This window comes from Sprattus sprattus (assembly GCF_963457725.1).
Source record: "Sprattus sprattus genome assembly, chromosome: 14".
In the NCBI taxonomy this organism is placed as follows: Eukaryota; Metazoa; Chordata; class Actinopteri; order Clupeiformes; family Clupeidae; genus Sprattus; species Sprattus sprattus.
In genome coordinates, this window is record NC_137912.1 from 18,339,370 (window position 1) to 18,360,558 (window position 21,189).

The window sequence follows — 21,189 nt, forward strand, 5'->3', positions numbered from 1 at the left end:
CCTACCTATTTTACTCTACCTTCGGGATCTGCAGATAGCCACCTGAAATCCACTGAAACAAGACTACTTAATTGAAGTCTGACATTTTTGTTTGGGTATGAACTGTTCATACCGTGTTATTCGTGTTGTACTTCTGTGTACCTTTGTTATCGAGTCAAAAACAACAGTTCGTGTATTGCTGTTAGGCAGTGAATGAATAATAAATGTTTTTATACCTTACTCTTTCCCTGTTATTAGATCGGCAGAAATTGCGATCTTCCTCTTTAGCTTTAGCTAGTGCACTCAATTTAATTTCCATACTCCTATGCATATGAACTTATTTTTTAACAAAACTCAATACATAAACCAAACACAGACCAATGAATTCCTCTTACATGTTTATTAACTTATTCATCAGTGTTGTCAGCTTTAAACACATTCAACAGTGTGAATGACGATCTACAGTTTCCACCTTGATTTTAAAAAAATGGTCAATGTTTGTTCACCTCCACCTTGGCTGACCTCCCTTTTGATCCTACATAGGCTACAATAGAGTGCGCGAGAGAAAAAAACAACATCCTCTTCCCCATACCTGGGATCAATAAAGCGCTACTGGTGTGTGTGTGTGTCTACACTGCTGGAGTAGATTAGAAGAGGGGGAAAAGGATATAGAGATACCAGCATCTACTGAAACACCCATAAGGGAGGAGTTGGGTGGAAAAGGGCACCTTCTTGTTTTACTTCATCTCGCTCTTGTTCCTAAGGACCCAGCTGAATGAGACATCTTAAGAGGTTTCATCGCGGTGGGGGTACAAACTAAACCACTAAAACCAAACAATACAACAGCCAAGCAATCACATCCAAAACGGAGGCCTAAGGGCAAAGGAGGGTTGGACGGAGATGCAAGGGTGTACATACACCACAGAGAACAGCTAGGAGTGTGTGTGTGTGTGTGTGTGTGTGTGAGTGTAACATGGGTGAGGAGTGTGACTTCTCAGTCAGGGCAGGAGTGTAGCTCAGAGTGTGAGCATTGGTTTTTAAAATTAGACTGAGGTGTGTGTGTGTGTGTGTGTGTGTGTGTGTGTGTGTGTGTGTATGTATGGTTGCACAGTAGCATGACTCTACAGGTCCTTCAGGTCCTTCTGGATGCCCCAGAGAGTGTCGCCGCTCTTCTTGAGCTGGCCGATCTCCTCATCGTTCAGTGTCATGTTGATCACACTGTTCACGCCGGTGCTGTTCAGCACACATGGCAGGCTCAGGTACACCTCCTCATCGATTCCAAACATGCCCTGTCAATCAAGCACAACAGCCAATCAGTGACAAGCACTAAAAGATCTCTCCTCCCATGGGAAATGGCTATACTTCTGACCATGATGATGCACATCTGGTATACAAGATATAAATTTTATACACCTGAGAGTAAACTGTGTGAGAGACAGAAACGGATGAAGAGAAAGAAAAGACAATGTTGTTCTTTTGGTCTTATTGCAAACGTTAACTCAAAGAAAAGTGACTGTTAAATATCTCTCAGGAACAGAGTGAAATGGGTGGAGACAAACAGAGTGACAAAAAAAAAAAGACACAGAAAAAGGTTATGAGATGGGCGTGGGGGTGTTAGTGGAGAGAAGCACTGCATATGGCAGATGAAGAGAGAGAGGGAGACGGGGCAATCCATTAGGGTGGCAGAAAGCATCAAGGGGCAGACAGAGAGGCTGTTCACACCTGGCCTCAACATGAGTCTTGGGTGATCCCAAGTAGGCTGCTCTAAGTTCTTCAGTTCACACCGCAGTTAAAAATGCATCTCAACATTCTCGAGTACCCCACTCTTTATGCACATAACAGCCACATCATTACTGCTTGCAACAACCAAATGCATTGTTGTTTTTAACCAGCAGGGGGCAGCAGTCAGGGATTAAAGAAAAAAAAAACTTTCCTTTTTTTAGGCCAAGTTTATTCCCCATATGAAAAAAAAGAGCGCGTGTGTAGCCTACATGCCCTTAGCCTTTGAATATTTGCACGCATCATTAATTGTTTGTTTACCTTTCAAATACCTTCTACATCTCACGGTGTCATGCAGCTGTCTGGCTCAAGTGTCATGGACACCAATAACCTACTAAACACTAGAACCATGGCGAGTGTCTCAAAGTGGGGCTTTTATTTGAAATGAGAGACATGCCATGTACGTGTATTTAATTTTGAACTTTGAAGTCAAGTCTAAAAATTCATGGGGATACTTAAACTGTGTTTTCAGCTTTGCATGACTATGCCACAAATAGAGTCTGATTAATCACTGACAGTAAATCGAAGCTGTAACTTCATTGTAAAAACATGATACTAAGCTTTAAACATACAGAAATATTTTGCTGACCTGACAGCCATCTTTTCTGAAGTACTGAATATTGTTTTCCTCGACACCGTGAGTCCAGCTGCTGGAAACACCATTTGTTTGCGCTACTGTCCTTCACGCACCGCTTCTCTCTTACACACACTCGGAGCAGAAACCGAACTTTAATTATGGTATGCATTGTGTGTTGACTGGTGTGATCATGCGACATTGATTAGCCTATTCAATATAACGCAGGGCTGTATTAACCTCTCTGTTTCGTTATAATACATATAATTGTTTGATTAAGGTAGGAAGAGTATGATTCAGTTTGTGGCTTTAATTAGTAGCCTTAGAGAAGGTCCAGTCTTTCAGCAGCATCATTAGGCCCAAGATGTCGGATACACTCCTAATTCATCTCTATGGTCAGTGTGTGTGTGTGTGTGTGTGTTGGATGTCCTCTTCCCTTACCTTGACCATAGTGGAGACAGGGTGAACCCTGTTCATGTTCTTGATCAGGCTCTCTGTGAGGTCAGCCACACTCAGACCAATGGCCCAGTTGGTGTAGCCCTTCAGCCTAATCACCTCATAGGCACTGCATACACACACACACACACACACACACACAACATCAACAACACCACCAAACATCCAAGTGAAGACACAGACAAACACATGTACAAGCACACACATATGCACACACATACACAAACACACACACACAAAGAGGTCAATCAATAGTCTTCAAAGAAAACCTTAAGAAAGAACAGGAAGCATGTATTGATCACAGGGGGAAAATAACATGTCCGGCTAGGAGTCAACACATTACCACTTCCGTGCAATTGTCCAATTTACATGTACTAGAGCTTAACACCACTAGGAGCTATTCAATACTTCAGAGAAATGCACCCATGTCCCAAGTCCTGTGAAACACAATCTATACATGTATGACAGAGTGTGTGTACAAATCTCAGAAACCGACACTAAGTCATGGTTTTTAAAACCTTCTCACAAGGTACTAACAAAGCCCATCAAAGTGTCGGAACTGGTAAAGCTCTCGCACTTGGAGCTCTTACAGTTCTGAGGGGAGTAACATGGAGACACAGAGTACTGATCCACAACTACAGTGACCACAAAGTACCCTCCATCTTGCTACGCACGGTTACAGCACAGACAGATTGAGTACCTGTCGACCACCATTTTGTGGGCATCCTTCCAGTTCTCCTTGTCTCCGTCTTTGCCCATGTCAGGGTTCAGCTTCTGCAGGTTCACGCCAGCCACATTGGTGCCACTCCACACAGGCACTGAGGGTCACAGGGGCACGGCCAGTTTACAAACTATCACACTGCTTCCCTTGGTTTAATTAGGGTTAATAAATGCGTTATTTAACATGGAAATACTTTAAGATTAGTGTTAATAGACCATATTACGTCAGTATTGCTAAAATGCTTGATTTGATTGTTTGTTTATTTTAAGCCATGAATTATGGTTTACATCCAGGGTATCTATGTTGATACTGTTATTTGTCAACACCAACTAACCAATAATGTCAGCACTAACTAACATCATGTATTACAGTTATAAATGAAAACAACTGCATTTATTTAAGAATAGGTACACCTACACTTGCATTTCAAGAAGTACCATTGTTCATGTAAGACACACACACACAAACACACACACAGAAACACACACAATCTGTCTGTACCATTTTCACTATGTCACCCTCTGTCTCTCTGACACCTACCGCTGGTGTCTCCGTGCTCTCCCAGGATCCAGCCGTTGAAGCTGCTGGAGTGGATGCCAAGCCTCTCGGCCATCAGGTAGCGGAAGCGGGCGGAGTCCAGGTTGGTTCCGCTGCCAATCACACGGTGCTTGGGCAGCCCACTCAGCTTCCAGGTCACATACGTCAGCACATCCACTAGGGGGCAGACACGAGTCACAGGGTTACAGGTTGGGTCTATTTAAAAGCCATTTTTGGCACAATTGCACTATGGGCCACATCCACCGTGTGTAAGGATGAGCCTCTGACTCGTTTGTTTCCAGCTCTGAGGATGGACTGGGGCCGTGGCCCAAATGTCTCAGTTCAGTCGTGGAGTGGGATAGTGCCACATCGGCGTTGAAATGGGGACTTATAAAATGGGCTTATAATTGTAAGGATAACTTATGGATAAATCGAAACTTCACAAAAGAATCAAGGACACTGTTTACAACTATTTCATGACTATTTAAGATGTAATTTTAATTTATTTTAGGTGTACTCGTGCGACCATTGTTAAGCACTGTTTAGAAGTTTCCAGTGTTGATGTTCTCAGTTTGCGAATGCCCGCAGTGTTTTATCTCTTATCTGCTTATGCTTGAGGTAACGCTTCGGCCAGCCCCAGTCTTAAAGGGAAAAAGGCCATGTGTGTGTTATGTTGATAACTGAGACAGAGAAAAAGCTTGAGGTGGACGAAGAAAAAAAAGAAAAGAAACAAATAAGGAAAAGGGACATGGAAGAGAGATAAAAGAGAAAGGGAAAAAAAGAAATAAAGAAACAAAGGAAGAGTAAAAGACAGACGTAGGGAGAAAAGGGGAAAAGAAAGGTAAAAGAATAGCGAGAGAAAGAAGGAGGAGTTCGACACGACACAGTGAGAACGTAATACACCACGAAACGAGAGTCAGAGAGTGTGTGTGTACCTGGGTTGGACACCACAATGATGATGCAGTTGGGGCTGTACTTGACGATCTGGGGGATGATGTGCTTGAAGATGTTGACGTTCCTCTGCACCAGGTTCAGGCGGCTCTCGCCCTCCTGCTGGCGCACGCCGGCGGTGACCACCACCACACGGGAGTTGGCCGTCACGGCGTAGTCTGGGAACCGAAGGAGGCAGTCAGAGACAAGCTGTACTATGTGTCTTTAAAATAACCCAGGGAACAACTCTAGATAGAGAGCTACATTTCCTACTAGGCAATCTGAATGTAAATAATGCAAGAAATAGGAACAACTTATATTTTGAACTAACATTTGGCTGTCTAATTTGTATTTTTTTCCATGAAATCTAAAGTGTGAAATTTCCATGTTAAAAACAACTCAGAGAATGTAACATTAAAGTTGTTTACAGGCATATTAGGCTGTTCAGGTCTTGCAGAAACAAATGTAGCTTTCTGGATTAAACTGAACTCTTCTGCAGTGATTGTAGCTCCTTGTGGTTCAACTATAAGGTCCTGGCAATAAAGCGCTGTTGTCTCTGAATGCAAATTCAACTAACATGAACTGACATGCTTAAAGGCATTTGCATGGTTATCCAATTCATCTCGTACGACTTCACGAGAGACACGCCCTTTCTAATCTGATGATTGTACGACTCACCTCTACCTGCATGGTTCTACGAGGGGCTGTGGAGATTACCAACGCTTTATTATGATGTTACAAGGCCATTACATCATCAACAACAAACTATAAAATAAGAAATCGTTTGTTTTTATCCCGTGTATTTTTAGTTAATGATCAGAGGCTGTTGTTGTGAAATGAATTACTAACGACAATGACCAAGCTCGCGGTTATTATCGAATATTTTCTATTATTATACCACACAAACAGTTCTGCTTTTTTACGTCTACAATTCAGGTTCTTTACAATTTAATCATTTACACTGCATGCTCTGCTAACTCAAACACAAAGAGGCTGTTCGAAAACCAAGAAATGTTTTTATTATTGCTGTAATTAGACGACGTCTCCCTATGCTTTATATGCGGCGAGAGCCACGATGGAGCCAGGAAGAAGGGAGATGTCGGTTTTCCTCCTGCATCGCCGCTGGTGCCCTTCATAGTTTTTTTCATTTTTACAAACTTGTCCCTGATCTTCCTCCAACTCCTAATGCACTCCTGGACCTCCAGCCCCAGGTTCCCAGCGATCTCTCAGCGATTTTTTAAAAACGGAGGTGCTGTCATACAGGGAACGAAACAGGAAACGTCATTTTAGCCAGGGGTGTCGGACAGCTCGGATCGGATAGTGAGAAAATTCAAGCGGTGCTCCAGAGGCCATCCGACACCCTCGGATGGCTCTCCGAGGTGCTCAAAGGTGTGGTCCCACTTCAAAGAGGGCGTTTAAGGGCGTGCCTCGTGAGATCGGAGAGCACGATCGGACAAGCATGTGAGCGCCTTAACACTGCCTTCAGCAACAGCCTCTGGGGGATTCAAGGTTGCTATGACCCACACAGGTGAAAGGTCGTGACATTTGGCCTCTTACCCTTATCGGCCACGATAACTGGCGTCTTGAGGAACAGGCTGCCGTGCTGCAGATCCATCATCTCTCCCTTCAGCTTATCCTCCATCACATCCACCAGAGCCAGCTCATCAGCCAAATCCTGCCAGAGGGAAGGAGAGAGAGACAGATGGAGGGATCGATGGATGGGATGGATAGAGAAGGGAAGGTAGGGTTAGAGAAAGAAGATGGAGATAAAAAAGAAAATAAGAATAAACTAGTTAAAACCTGAGCAACAAAGTACAAGCTTGTTTTCAAACAACTATTCTGTTCCTCATTCCAAACATGATTTACATGCAAGTTTTCACATGCAGACCAATTCTTGCTCTATCAACCGCTGCGGCTTTTATTGCAGAGTGTGTTGTTGTTTCTTGGGGGTAAAATGATTTACACTACAAGGAAGGTTTACATTTAACCATTATAGGTCTCTCAGAATGGAAACTATGACATTGTAGTTGCTAGCATTGGCTAGCTTATATTGACATTGGCGTGCCACTTGACCTACAAAACACAATCTGTTTTTCAGATCAAAGTAAGTTGCTGTTTCTCTGCAGGACACTGAGTGCATAGCAAGATTTCATGATTTTGACTGTTATGTGTGTGGATTTGAGATCAAATCCATGACCTTGTCTTCACTGGTCCCTTGTTTGTTGAACTAAAAAGACCTTTTATTTTTCTGCACAGAGGGTATTGTTGTTTGTGAGGTTCACCTACCCTGAGCAGGATGCTGACGGCACAGGCCATGCCGACCATTCCGACGCCCACCACGGTCACCTTGTTCCTGGGGGGCTCAGCGGGGCCCTCGGCCAGGGGGGTGATGAGCTTCTGGAGTGTTGAAGACATTCTCCACGCTGGCGGAGAGAAAAGCGCAGAGCCAGGTCATACACACATTAACACAAGCTTGCAGGAACACAGACACACACTAAACCAAACGCATGCTTCCCATGCCTCACTTAAAATACATGCATGTTTAAATATAAGCACATTTTCAAAGGGACAAAAAAACATCAACAGAATAGAAAAAATAAATAGGTTAAATAAAGATGTGTCCTGCAGAGGACATTTTGATTCTGGTGCTGGGACTGATTTGGCACTTATCTGGTGTGGACCACTTCAGGTGCTATCTGGCTTAATGTGGCAGTACATACGTTAATGTTTACTAAGTATAGTAAGTATAATTATAAACAGAGCATACGCAAAACAGTTTTTTTCTTCACGGTAATGCATTTACCCATGTGGAAATGGCCAAGATTACAACAACAAATACAGACATTGACTGACCATGGTTCACCTTCGCATGCCACATGTTCAAGTGAAATGGCAAGAATGTTGTTGTGAAAGACTTGTTTACTGCCGTTACTCAACCATTACACATTATTAAGACACAACAGGTAAATCCAAATTCAGACAAACACTGGCCATGGAAAACGTTTACGCATTACAAGTTAAGGTATATCAGCTAGACTGTTGTTGTTGTGTGTTACTGGCGTTACACCAAGTTACTGCAGACCTAATGTTCTTACCCAGAGGTGGGTGAGAGGTCTCTCGTTAAAGCCGACCCTGCTTAATTATCCCATTAGCCAGGCTAACACTGTCTACAGGCTAACACTGTCTACAGACCCCTCATCTCTTATCCTTACAACTCACCTCAGGTCCACGCAGATAGAGCCAGACCATAGCATTTAAAGACAGTGATTTCAGTTATCTCAATCCAAGAACTGAGACTATGTGTTATAACTCCTCAGGGTGCACCCCAACCACCATACTGATAGTTAACCACAATAACAGCAAAAGATCAAGCACATACAGGCTAAATATTCTGTGACTGAGTGAAGACACAGTTATCTATCCAGGCAGCAGCGTCAGGCAAGGATTGATTTCTAATAGGCCATACAGGCACATGCCTTCCTACACACAGTAGATTATGAGCTTTAAATAGCCCATTTCAAGAATAGACTGAATACCTTCCACCACCTAGAGACACCTTAACCCAGTACTGAATATGGTAACATACAGATCGTCAGCGTCTCAAATACAACTGCAGATGCTGAGATGACCACAATGTCTCACAGGAAGAAAAAAAGATAGAGAGAGGGAGAGAGAAAGAAAGAAAGAAAGAGAGAAAAAGTGAAAGTGAAAGTCCTCTCTAAGAGAGAGAAAGAGGACAAGGCAAAATACTACACTCACAGGATCGAGCAACAGGTCTCAACAGCCTCAGCATCTTAACTGAGCCTTCATCCAACTTCACCAGCACACAGGAGAACTCTCCTGTCCCATCCCTTTTGCTTTAAATACACCACCAGTCCCAAGGCTAACCTGTTTATCATATCACTCCGATACACATAAATCAGTTGTGCAATGCAAACAAGCCCAGCAGGAGTCTATGGATAGAGACAGGGGCAGGGGCTGTGGAGTCTATGGATGGAGACATGGGCTGTGGAGAAGTCCAAACAACCCTGTGATTAGAGCAGAGGGAGGCTTATCAGAGGGGGTGCGTGTGTTTACACCATGGCCTGATGAGGATCAATACAGGTCAGATACATTATGGCCCCAATGCTGACTGTACCAGCCCTGGCTCCTTGACCAGGCCCCAGCAGGGGGGTCTACACACTAGCAGTGGGCACGGAGATCAAGAGCCTGATAAGCATGTTTGTGACCACGCAAAGCTCTTTCTCTCACCAACACACACACACACACACACACGCATCCATATGGTCATACTCAAACCAGTGTCGCCAATCTGGTGAAAATAGCTTTTGGGAGAGATGGCCGGTACACTCCGTGCCGGTGGTAATACCAACCAACATATCATGTCGCTCTCACACACACACACACACACACACTCACTCACGCATGCAGCCACACTCTAGCCTGAATGTAGGCCATGATGGGGAGGTTTCCAAAATCCCCTGCAAATGCCCCGGTTACAGCACTCTGTGTCCATCTGTTGATATCAGGGCCAACTCACAGATTCTCCAGAAGGAGGACAATAACTGAATATTATACATCATAAACGACCTATAATAGCAGAGCCCTCCTTGTTAATATGACTGAGATGCTGGTGGCAACTTTTTTTTTTTTTTAGCCTGAGCTTTGAACCTATTAGCCGACACCTTGTACCTATTCAAACCAGTACTCTAATAATTTCACTGAAGGGATTCCAGTCAAGTCTCATGGAGATTCTCCAGATAAAGGGTACCATTTTACGAGTCTAGTGCTCGGATCCACCACTCAGCACGGTTAAAGTAGCATAGTCAGTAAAGAACACAAACACTGGTCAGGGTGCACTGTTACCAACAGTTGTCTCATAACAGAGTTGTGCATAAAATTCACTGTCCCTAAACTAATGTCTCATTCCTTAGCCTGTTAACAATATCACATAAGAATAAGCCTTGGGTGTCACTGTTGAATCTCAGGCTGATGCAGACTAGTCTTTTCAACGTGTGGTGGAGCCAATACGTTCCTGGTTAATTAGTAAATAGTTCACGTTTCATGTTTTAATTGATTGTGGAACCTACATGGGTTACTAGTGAGTTTAGCCGAGGATCCAGCACTGGTGAGATAGCCCAGGATCTAGCACTAGCACAAAGCGGAGCAGAACAGCCCAGCCCTGCACCAGCATAACGGTGGGCACACTTTGTCCCCTCCCCTGCTTTTCACAGTAGGTCTGCGCATCAAAATATTAAGTTTCCCTCATCTCTAAAGTTAGAGGCTAACGGAATCCATTTGTTGTCTGATCTGTGATTGACCACTATCCTGAGTTGCAAAAAGTTTTTCAAAGAAAATCCAGACCTGTATTAAGTACTATACTTAAATGAAAACACTGGTAGTGTTGGTAATGAAATAAACCTAAGAATTTCTTTTTTACCAGTTTTTCGGGGATCTGTTTTCATGTCAGGGGAAACACCATTGCCTAATAGACATCACAAGGCTATGATATTCATATTTGTAATGATTTGGTGTCAAGTAGCCTTAAATCTTCTTCAATTATATTTCACTGAAATGTACATAATTCGCTACTCTGCTATTCTGCAATGACCCTTTAACATATAGACGCGCAAATGTAGGCTACAAGTAAGGCCTAGCACTTAACCACCAACACACCCCATCACCACCCTCGGTTTAATTGAAACACTGCTCTCGATCCAAATGGAGGGAAAACGCATATTAAAGGCCAGATGAACAAAAATGAATTGAAACGACAACATTGAATCGACAGGTAACATATCCATTATATACGAGGTAATTCAGGATAATGTGACAGAAAGGATTTGACTCAGTGACAATGACGCCCATAATGAAAGCGTAAGCTACCACAAGGACACTGAGCACGAACATATCGGAAAATAGGGCCGGGGTCCAAACTGCACCTTGGCTGGCTCCTGCTAGGCCCAAATACAACTATAAACGCACTTCACGATACAATTAAACAGTCAGTCGTGATACAGGCCATATCTTTTTTTTTATCCTTTTGGGTAGCCTATGAAAGAACATCATGTTACCTTCCATTTCACAGATGTCGCACTATGGCTGTGTGTTATGTAAGCAAGGTCTTGTCCTTATCAAAATAAGCGAACTACCGCAGCCGGTATCAGTTATTTATTTTGCACATCATACAAATCATACGTCAATATTTGCAATTCTATTGGAATTGAATAATAAAAGTCGGTCATCTCTGAACTGACGCAAGTGACCGTAATGTCCTTGACTATTTTGATGTTTCTCTCTGCCCAGAGAGATTAAATGCCTGCACAGCCTTGTAACGGTAAATCCAATTGTTTATGTCTTTTGTTTTCTATCAGGTTAAACGTGCACTTGTATTTTGGCCTGTTACCAACATGGTTAACAGAGACTGTTAGGGGACCTTTTCAGTGTCAGATTCCACCATAATAGGCTACCACACCAGTGAAGAGGCTAGACGACGCTACAAAACGGAGGCGATGCCTCATCAGCAACAGGAAGATAGTAAGGTTTTGTAACCAAACAAATAGAAATAGGCCCTATGTCACTTTTATCGCAACTGCCATTTAGCTTGTTTCAATGTACCAAGGACCAAGGCGAGCAGGCGAGCAGACTAACGGTAGCAGACATCAGAAGAGACACAAAGTAACCTTGTTCCATTGTAGGCTTTTAAAATTAACGTTACAGGAAGCTGCTGAGGCTTCCATTTTGTCTGAAAACTACAGATGTAGGCTATGACTATTAATAGTGTAGTGGAATGCATTACATTACCTGGATTTAGTCTTTAGCCTACCTCTAATTTCCTATTCCAAAACGTCAAGATGAAAGAAATGCTAGCCTAATGTGTGATTCAAAGGGGGTTCGGAGTTCATACAATACATCTCAAGCATAATTCCAGAAACATTAGCCGTATTCACCATTGACTCAAAGCAAAAGAGCCCAAGTACATACATTTGTTGAAGCGAGTTTAACGTGTCCTTTGGTCCAACAAGGCGGATGAAACGGAGAGAGCACTCTACACCGTGAGACACCGTGGCCAAGCAAAGCAGTGAGTGAGCGCGTGACAACTCCGGGAGTATGGAGTTATAGAGCTTCCGCGTAATAGGGCGGATGTGTGTGTGTGCTCATATCTACCAATGAGGGCACCAAGGTCATGTCCAAATCATTTTTCTGCAGGTTTCGGATATTTCATTAAATGAGGATAGAACTGATGTAATTTAAGGTGTGTGCATTAACGCAGCGTTATACGTCAAGTGGATTGTACATTTGTAGGCTAGTATTAGATACTAACGCAACCAACATTATGGGGTGCTTCCCCAGATACAATCTTATGCTCTGCCCAAAACGTGAGCACTGAAGCCTTGTTCAAGTTCATGGAATGTTTTATTTATCATCGAATATCCGAAGGCCTAAACTATCTAATTTACGAACCCCCGTTAGCTCACAACAACTCCAATACCCACAACCTATTGTACCAAAATATGCGAGTCATATGACGCCATGTTTCTGCCTGATTGGCGTCTTTGTTCACATAGATAGTGACAGACTGGTCAAAGAGAAAGCCATTAGAAACATGGATGGTCAAAGTGCTGAAACGTTCTTAAAACACTGAAGAGAGGGATGGCGGCACACACAGCAGCGTTACCCACATCTGAAAAACGCAGATCGGCAGCAACCTGACTCCGAAATTATAACAACCTGTTAAGGGGCGCGGCAGCTTGAATGATAGGAGTTGTGCAGGAAAAGTGATTGCTATGCTTTGTCCCTGTTGTAGTGGTCATCAGCTCGTAGGTGATTATGAGCTATATGACCAGGCAAACGTCTGTCTGACTACTACAACAGGGACATAGGAATAACGTTTCCTGCAAAACTACTATCATTCATATAAGGGCCTGCTTTAGAGCAGAGATTGCTTAGCAGTCCTCAGTCTCTCAATTTGCCAAGATGCTGAATGAGGATTATCACTCCGTAAAATCCACCTTCGGTGAGGTGTGCACGGCCTGTGACAGTGGCAACAGCCGAGCAATCCTTTTCCAACCTTTTTCACCTACCTGAGGAGCAAGAGAGGCTGAATGGGCTGGCTATACTGTCCATTAAAATAGCAAATCATGCATCACCACTTTTATGTTTGAAAGGCCTGGTACGGCTTGCAGCTGTGCTGTGCTCATCAGCTTGTCGGTATTGACGTTCAGATGTTGCGCCTGAACTAGCTCTATCGTCTCGTCTCGTCACATCATCATCAAATAGAGACTTGATATGGACATCAGCATGAATATTACCTAGCAATCCTCATTGCATATCTGTATATGACGAAAATACCAAAGAAAATAAGAAATTATGAATTAAATTGAATAGTTTTTCAATAGTTTCTATAGTTTGTGTATAAGAAAACATTTTTGTTATAGATTGCTACTGACTATTTTCCTCCCAAAAGAATGGCTACCATGACAGAGATAGGTTTACCTTTTCCAGGGTATATAAAACAAAAGGCATTTCTACAAAAACCGTTTGTTCATTTTTGAATATCTGCGTGATGAAAGTACGCCTGTCTGTAGTATGAACCTTACATATGATGCAAGCATACATTTTTATCAGTACATGTCTATAATGATCAGACCAGGGGCGTTTCTAGCTATTGAAAAGATCAAAGTCAAGTTACAGTAGCCTGGGGCCTTTTTTACATTGTTTTTTGAAGGGAGGTCGCTATTGGTATGTTGGGGTTAAATTGCACCGGGGTCGTCTGGGACTCAGCCTCAGCACATTCACTTTTCCTAGGTCATCGGGGGATGGTGGTGAGTATGTTTTATGGTGTGAGTGGAGATCACAAACTGAGGAGAGATACAAAAAAAAAAAGTATTTCTGAGTTAATTTGACAGTGAATAATAATGTGGATGGCACACCAGTCATTGCCGGAAGCTTTTCAATGTCAGCTGAAAGATACATTCGGGAAATAAAACAAGTGTCCAAACTGAGACACCTGTCACAAGTGAGGGAGAACTCATCCTACATACTGGCTGAGAATTACCTGTTTGATGGCAGCAATGAAATTCAGGTAGTGCGCTTCGGAGATTCACACCAAAAGGCCACAGCGGTGTGGCCAATACCACAAAAGGTATCACTGCATCTTGTTCCATCAGCTCTTCTCTGAGACATGACCACTCAGCCATTTGGGGCAACCCTGAGGGGTTAACAACAAATTGCCCTTTCAGATGGGATGGAAAAAGGTAAGGTGGAATTTTATGAAGGCTTGTCACGGCTGGTCACGGGCCTGCAGATGGAATAGAGGCAGCAGTGAGATGACAAGACAGATGAAATGGCAGCAAAGGGAGAGGACGCACCAACTGCAACAAACACTGAATGAGGAGCTTAAAAAGATGAATTTGTTCTTTGCTAAAAATTATGAGATTGATGCAATAAACCTTCTGTCAATCAGTTGAGTTTATGAACACACACAAACATATACACAAGCTGTTCATCTGTTTCTGGTTAAATGTTCAGTTCAGTGTTCAGAATCAGTTCAGTTCATGGAAACATTTCATTTCACACAGATATTCATTCCTCAGATTATACACCCCTCCCCCCGAAACACATACACATACACAAGCTTATAGCTGTTCAACCAGTTTGGGTTATGATGTAACACACACAAATCTGTGTTTTAGCTCTGTAGGTATGATGACAGTGGTGTTTCAAACACAAACACAATCACATTTTGATTATGATAATGCTTCATGCCTTTTATCCAAAGCGACGTACAAGGGAGAGAACAATCAGGCAGTGTAACAATAAATACTATTGTACTAAGTGTAACAATAAATACTATTTTGCATAAGTAATAGAAAAGGAGTTAGTAAGGAAGGTGCTCTCTGAAGAGTTTGCTCTTCAAGAGCTTCTTAAAGGTAGAGAAGGACGTCCCTGCTCTGGTAGTGCAGAACCAGCAATCACTCTTTAAGCAAGCATAAGTGACTTGAACTTAATGCGAGCAGATACAGGCAGCAAGTGGAGCTCAATGAGTAGCGGGAAGACACATGTCCTCTTCGGTTGGTTAAACACCAAACCCGCCACGTTCTGGACCATCTGTTGTGGCTTCACCACGCATGCCGGCAGGCACGTTAGGAGGGTGTTGCAGTAGTTCCATATCTAAACTTACACAAACTTTAGCCATTTAGATGTCTCTGACTGGTTCTGCAAGTTTTGTGAACTTAAAGAATTAATTAAATACATGAATGTGTTTTTTAGGAGGTTTGTACACATTTGCAATCTTGTATTTAACAGTGACATATACAGTATATATATGTCTCACTTGATTAAATAACAATAGACATGGTTTATAACATTTTGACTGATCATTTAAGTGAAAACAACCTGAGACACAGCTTCCACACTCATTTCCACCATGACACATGTTTTTAGGGGAAAAAATAGCAAAAGTGATACATTTAAAGTTTTTCAAATTTTTAATCAATATTTCATTAGTGATAAAAAAAATAATAATATGTACACAACTTTAACTGAATTTATTTATAAAAATGTTTTGTATTTCAAACATCCTGCCATTGGTGTGTGTGTGCTCATGTGTGTGTGTGTGTGCGCATGTGTGTGTGTGTGTGTGTGTGTGTGAGTGTGTGTGTGTGTGTGTGTGTGTGTGTGTTTGTGTGTGTGTTTGTGTTTGTGTGTGCGTTCGTGCGTGTGTGTGTGTGTGTGTGTGTGTGTGGACTGTGGCAATTGCCAAAGGGGGTTGCAAAGGACATCTGACCCTGAGCCTGTATGATGTGTCCAAAACAATGCAGAGAGTAAATGTTCACATTTGACGTGCCTGCTCTTTGAAGAAGCATGGCCAACTAAGCCTGCTCAGCAATTGCACTGATGTAACTCGCTCTTATCTCCATCACTGAGTGTGCACCTGAAGCACACTAGGAATAACAGCTCTGCAGCTCTAAAGCGCATTATAACACACCTCTTTTATGCACTTTTCAAACATATTTCCTGTTTTGTATTTGTAGCAAATCAATGTGACTTCTAATAAATAATGAATCATAATATACTCAAGAGACACGCATACCAATTCCCAAATGTCTAAATGTTTAAATTGAACTCCACATTATGGTGTTTTCACACATACACACATAACACATTACCACAGTGTTATCAGTATGGTTCGTAAGTGTTATCAGGTGTAGCACAAGGATAAGTCCATTACAACTGGCCAGGTTAGCTATTAACCAGCGTACCTTGCTTTGACACAAACACGTGACCATGACTCATCTCTAGTCAGCATCTTGGGAGTATAAATGGATTCCTTTTGCAGTCTCTGAGGTCAGAGTTAAGCAGGTAGAGTAAATTGAGAAAGGCCTTGAAGGAGAGAGGGTTAGTGGGTCAAGTGAGGTCAGAAATTCTGACTGAAGTGGACAGTGAGTGATACAACCTTCTTGGCAGAAAGCTAGATTTAAGAATACACTGCGATGGATTATGAGTGAACTAACGAACTGTCCATTTGATTTTTTTTTTCTTGGCTCACTGTGAACTCTGTGTCTGAGGCACAGAGTTCCAAATCCTCCCCCTGCACTCTTCCAACTTCCTTGGCTGCCTTACTACAAAACTCCCTTCCAGGTGCCTCTGAAGATCAAGGCGATAGCCATAATGAGGCTAGGTTGTTCCCTTCTGTTCATATCATGAGTAGTGAAGCAAACTTAGACATTTAAAGTAATACTTTGCAACAATTTGACTTTTTGAGGTATGCTTTTATAGGCAACTAGTTTTGGTACCATCCGCAAATTCATGTTGATAGCATATGGTCATGTGAAGTACGGAAAAAACCTGTGTCTTTTAACTAGCCATCCAGGATATGCCCTATGATGTAGTTCTATATGTTACGGGCTGGAGCACCCTGCATTACTGCCAAAAGACACCGGTTAATGTGTTGGCAAGGCTTAATCAGTGTCAGCTGGTGTTTGCAAGGTTTTTGCATGCCTTTTAGGTAGTAAGCTTGCTAGTTTTGGAACAGAACCCCTTATTGACGCTGTAAGGCCGATGATGGCATCTGGCTACCAGGTGCAGCTCTGTTCCTGGCTCTCAATCTCCGAGTCTGAGTGGTTTTGCTTAGTCACCGTGCTGCACTGGTCTGTGGACCGTAATGAATGACACAAGATACTAACACTGGATGACTTGATAGAGTATAAGAGATGACCACTGGTGAGATTTGGTGAACAGTGTGTATGTGATGTGTGTCTGTGCATGCATGTGTATGTGAATAATTGAAAAGCCAATACTTGTGTGAAATGTTTGTCTGTGTGTGTGTGTGTGTGTGTGTGTGTGTGTGTGTGTGTGTGTGTGTGTGTGTGTGTGTGTGTGTGTGTGTGTGTGTGTGTGTGTGTGTGTGTGTGTGTGTGTGAATGAACGGCTAACTGATGCTGAATGACCTGAGAGAGAGTATGAAAGGGATGAGTGTCTTCATGAGAGCTCTTCTGAATGGTGGCAAATAGCCCATGGATGCGTAATGCAGAAGTGCTGTGCAAACAGACCCGCTTGAACTCTCAACAGTTTCAGTTATTTGTTCAAACACCACCTAGGCTTGGCCTCACACCGCTCTGGCCTGAAATGTGCGCGTGTGTGTGTGTGGGTGTGTCTGCGTGTACATCAAGTTGTCCCTTTCTTTCCATCCGCATCAATTAAGTTTCTAGCTATTATCTACATCCACACTCATGTTAACATGACAGAGACTGATTAATGGCATCTCTCTGCCAAATCCATATTTTATAATAAGAGCGCTGTTGATATCATTCATTTTAGGAGAAAATTGCCCCCCTGTAATTCCCATTGTCAGGCACATGTAGGCTGGAAACGTGGGAGAGAATTGTTGGAATAGCAACGCTGTTTAGAACATTGTGTTTCTGTGGAGGATCCAGAAGCCCAATCCAGTACCCCCCCCCCCCCCCCCCCCTTCTTCTCTCTTTCTTTCTCTGAGCCAGACACCATGACTTGAAATCACCATGTCTATAGCAGCAAGTCTGCTTGTGCCGTGTTACCCAATCAGAATGCCGCATGAACAGCATCCCTCCTCCTTGTTCCACCCCTCCCCCATTCTTTTCCCTGTGGAAGGTTTCAACAGTCTGCCCATGAACTTCACACATGGGCCAGGGAGCCAATGGCAGCAAAGTCCCACCTACCAGCTCATCCAGTCACATGGCTGGACAGTGAATCTGAGCCATGCAGAAGCCAGCAAGGGCATTGTGTGAGGCAGAGGAAATATGCGAGACCTCTCCTCTCCTGTGTGTGTGTTTGTGAATGTGTGTGTGTGTGTGTGTGTGGGTGTGTATGTGCGTGTTTGTGTGTATGTATGTGCGTGTATTCCTGTGTGTGTGTGTGTGTGTGTGGTTATTGCATAACTGCCTGCAGACGCCTGCAGACCCAACAAGCCTGTCGGTCCCCTGTCCTCTCGTTTGATCAGGCACAAGCAGAGGCACACACAATGGACACCAGGGACAGATATATCCCCAGTATCTGCCATGGACAACTGGACATAACTATAAATAGAGCATGTCAATCATCTGTCTCTCACACTAAGATGGTTGAAACTCTGACATTGCATGGTATGCCAGAGAATAACTGGTGCTGTGATAATCCATCCTGTGTTTATATTGGACAGCCGCTGTGGTTAGGTTCTAATCCCAGTTACCAAGAGTGCTCAGATTAAGAGATTAAGAACACAGCTCTCAATTGGTGTCTCTGATAACATTTTTATAAAAAGGATGGCAATAGGCCTACTAGTAAAGAAGAGGGTTTTTTTAGGTTGGGTAAGCTCTTTCAAGAACTACTCACTGGCATCTCAAGCACATCATACACACTCTCTCTCTCTTGCTTGCTCTCTCTCTCACACACACACACACACACAAACACACTCACACACACACACACACACACACACACACACACACACTGATCCTCAGTCACACGAAAGGTGACCCATGAGGAGGGCAAATTTAGTCATGGATCATAGGCTATTTATCCCACAACAACCAGGCTACTACTCGACTTATAAGGACTCTCTACAGATCCCATTTAAAGTGGCATAGCTACTCTGCTATCTCTTACACAGAGCAATCAACCAGTAATCATCGCAGATAACAGCCTTGATCATAAGAACAGGTGTAAAGCTTTAGTTTTTCATAGCAGCCAATAAAACAATACTGATAGGTGTTAGCCAATGTGTATATAGCATGAAGTTTGTTTTGATACCTTCTGGTAAGTTATTTGGACAAAATTAACAGTTTAACTATCCAATGATTTAGACATTTTAGGTTGGTAGGTTATGACAGGCTATCCAGCATATTAGCAGCACGGTAGCTACTTTAGCACCCCAATGATTATCAAGCACAGTGGTCTTTCTGGCTTGTGTCTGTATAGCCTTTTTTGAACTGGAAAAAAATATGGGAGAACATTGTGTTTTATTTTGGGAACACAATTTTTTTTTAAAACACAGTTTTTACTGTGTAACCTTGTAAAACTAGAACCTCTTCTCAAATATAACCTCATATATAAAGCAGCTCTTTTTCTTTTGGACTGTTGTTATGAACACCAATATCAACGCCCTCTATACGTCTTTGTAAGCCTTTATGTTGTTTATGTGTTATATGTTATTGTTATGAGGGAGTGCTTTGAGACACCTCTACTTTCATGTCAAATTCTCTCTCTCATTGTGAACTCTTTGACCTTCCCAGCTCTCCCCACGCCTGCTGACCAATTGGTGCACTCCACTGGGAGGCTTAGCTGGGCCTCCACCAATCACAGGGCCTCTTTTAGAGGAGCACACTATCCCATTCTTCTCATCAGGGAAGCAGGCAGCTGGCGTGCCCTCATTCGAAGGACAGAATCGACACTAAGCCCAAATACCCCTCCTCCACTTCAAATGCACATCAATATACTAACGAGAGAAATCCATTGCCATGGTAATGCAAAAGTTTTGTCAATGAGTAGGGAAGTCTGAGATTTGTTTTATTTTCCTTTTCTGTGAGGAAACTTTTCTGTGCCAATAGTCTTTGAATGAGAAACACCCTGTTTTACGGCACTGTGTCACAAGCAGTAGCCCCAACCATATACGGACTTGAATGCCCACAGGTTCGATTCCGACCTGCTGTCATTTCCCCATCACACTCCCCACCTCTTCTCTCCATCTCATTTCCTGTCCAAAAACCTTCACTGTCCTATTCGATGAAAGGCAAAAAGCCCCAAAGCAAATCTTTTTTTTTAAATGTTAAAAAATGAATCAATATGAAACACTAATGTGTTCAACAAAAAATATCTGGGGTCTTACATGCTTGAACATAATGTAGACCACTAATAAAGAGCACAACAGTGAGGATTAAATGATGAGTGGAGTCATATGATGAGAGGCATGCTTCCACTATGCCTAACTGCTAGTTCTAACTAACTTCCTCAACTGATTAGCCGCTTACCGATTACTCAAAGGGAAGAGTGGAAAAGAACTGAACGAAGGAAGAAAAAAAAGAAACCAGCATCGATTTTGAAGGTTTTCTGAGAAAGCGCGTTAAAAACATCTCCCCTGATGATTATCGCTCTCACAAAGTGTTCTCTCCACTAAAGGGTGATAGGCCTCTTTTGAAGGTGGCAGAAGGAGAAGGAGTGAGCTTAACCCTGCAAGGACAGAGGGGGCGATGGATGCCCAGATTACCCACACATGTGCCCGTCCCCTTCATGGCTGCCAGGAACGTGTGGCATAACTCGCCACCACCAACTCCGAAAAAGACAATGGAGAACCACGTGTCGATCTCACCTTTGACCTTTGGTGGCATATTTTATTCTGTGGCTTAACCAGGCTAGGCCTCACCACACAACAAAGACAAATACTTGCAGTGCTGTTTATCCCTCTTGCGACAATGGCATGGACATGGAATTGATTCTTTCCAATACCTCTGAGCAAAAGGAGCGCTTCCCACAGGTTGTGTTTGCATTCTTTGACACTTTCAGCAGGAAACCACGGTTTCACCGTTGACAAATACAAGCATGCAAATGTCCATAGTAAGCGATACTAATGAGGGGACTTGGTTAAATATAGCCTCTCACGTGGTCCACAGCCAGACTTTTTCCAGTTATCCGTTTCAGTGATGGTCTCTCTAGTATGAGCATATACACTCACACACACACTCAGTGGGTTCACATGGGT

The 21,189-nt window shown here is 42.9% G+C and overlaps 1 protein-coding gene across 1 annotated transcript; it reads right to left on the reverse strand.

Moving 5' to 3' along the window:
* Nucleotides 1-364: 364 nt before the first annotated feature.
* Nucleotides 365-12,081, reverse strand: ldhba (lactate dehydrogenase Ba). Its single transcript, XM_080851624.1, has 8 exons — nt 11,961-12,081; nt 7,263-7,399; nt 6,534-6,651; nt 4,982-5,155; nt 4,050-4,223; nt 3,489-3,606; nt 2,774-2,897; nt 365-1,268 (listed from the first exon to the last, which is right to left on the reverse strand). Exons 2-8 carry the CDS (start codon nt 7,389-7,391, stop codon nt 1,101-1,103), a joined length of 1,005 nt encoding a protein of 334 aa, XP_080707750.1. The 5' UTR covers nt 7,392-7,399; nt 11,961-12,081; the 3' UTR covers nt 365-1,100.
* Nucleotides 12,082-21,189: the final 9,108 nt, after the last annotated feature.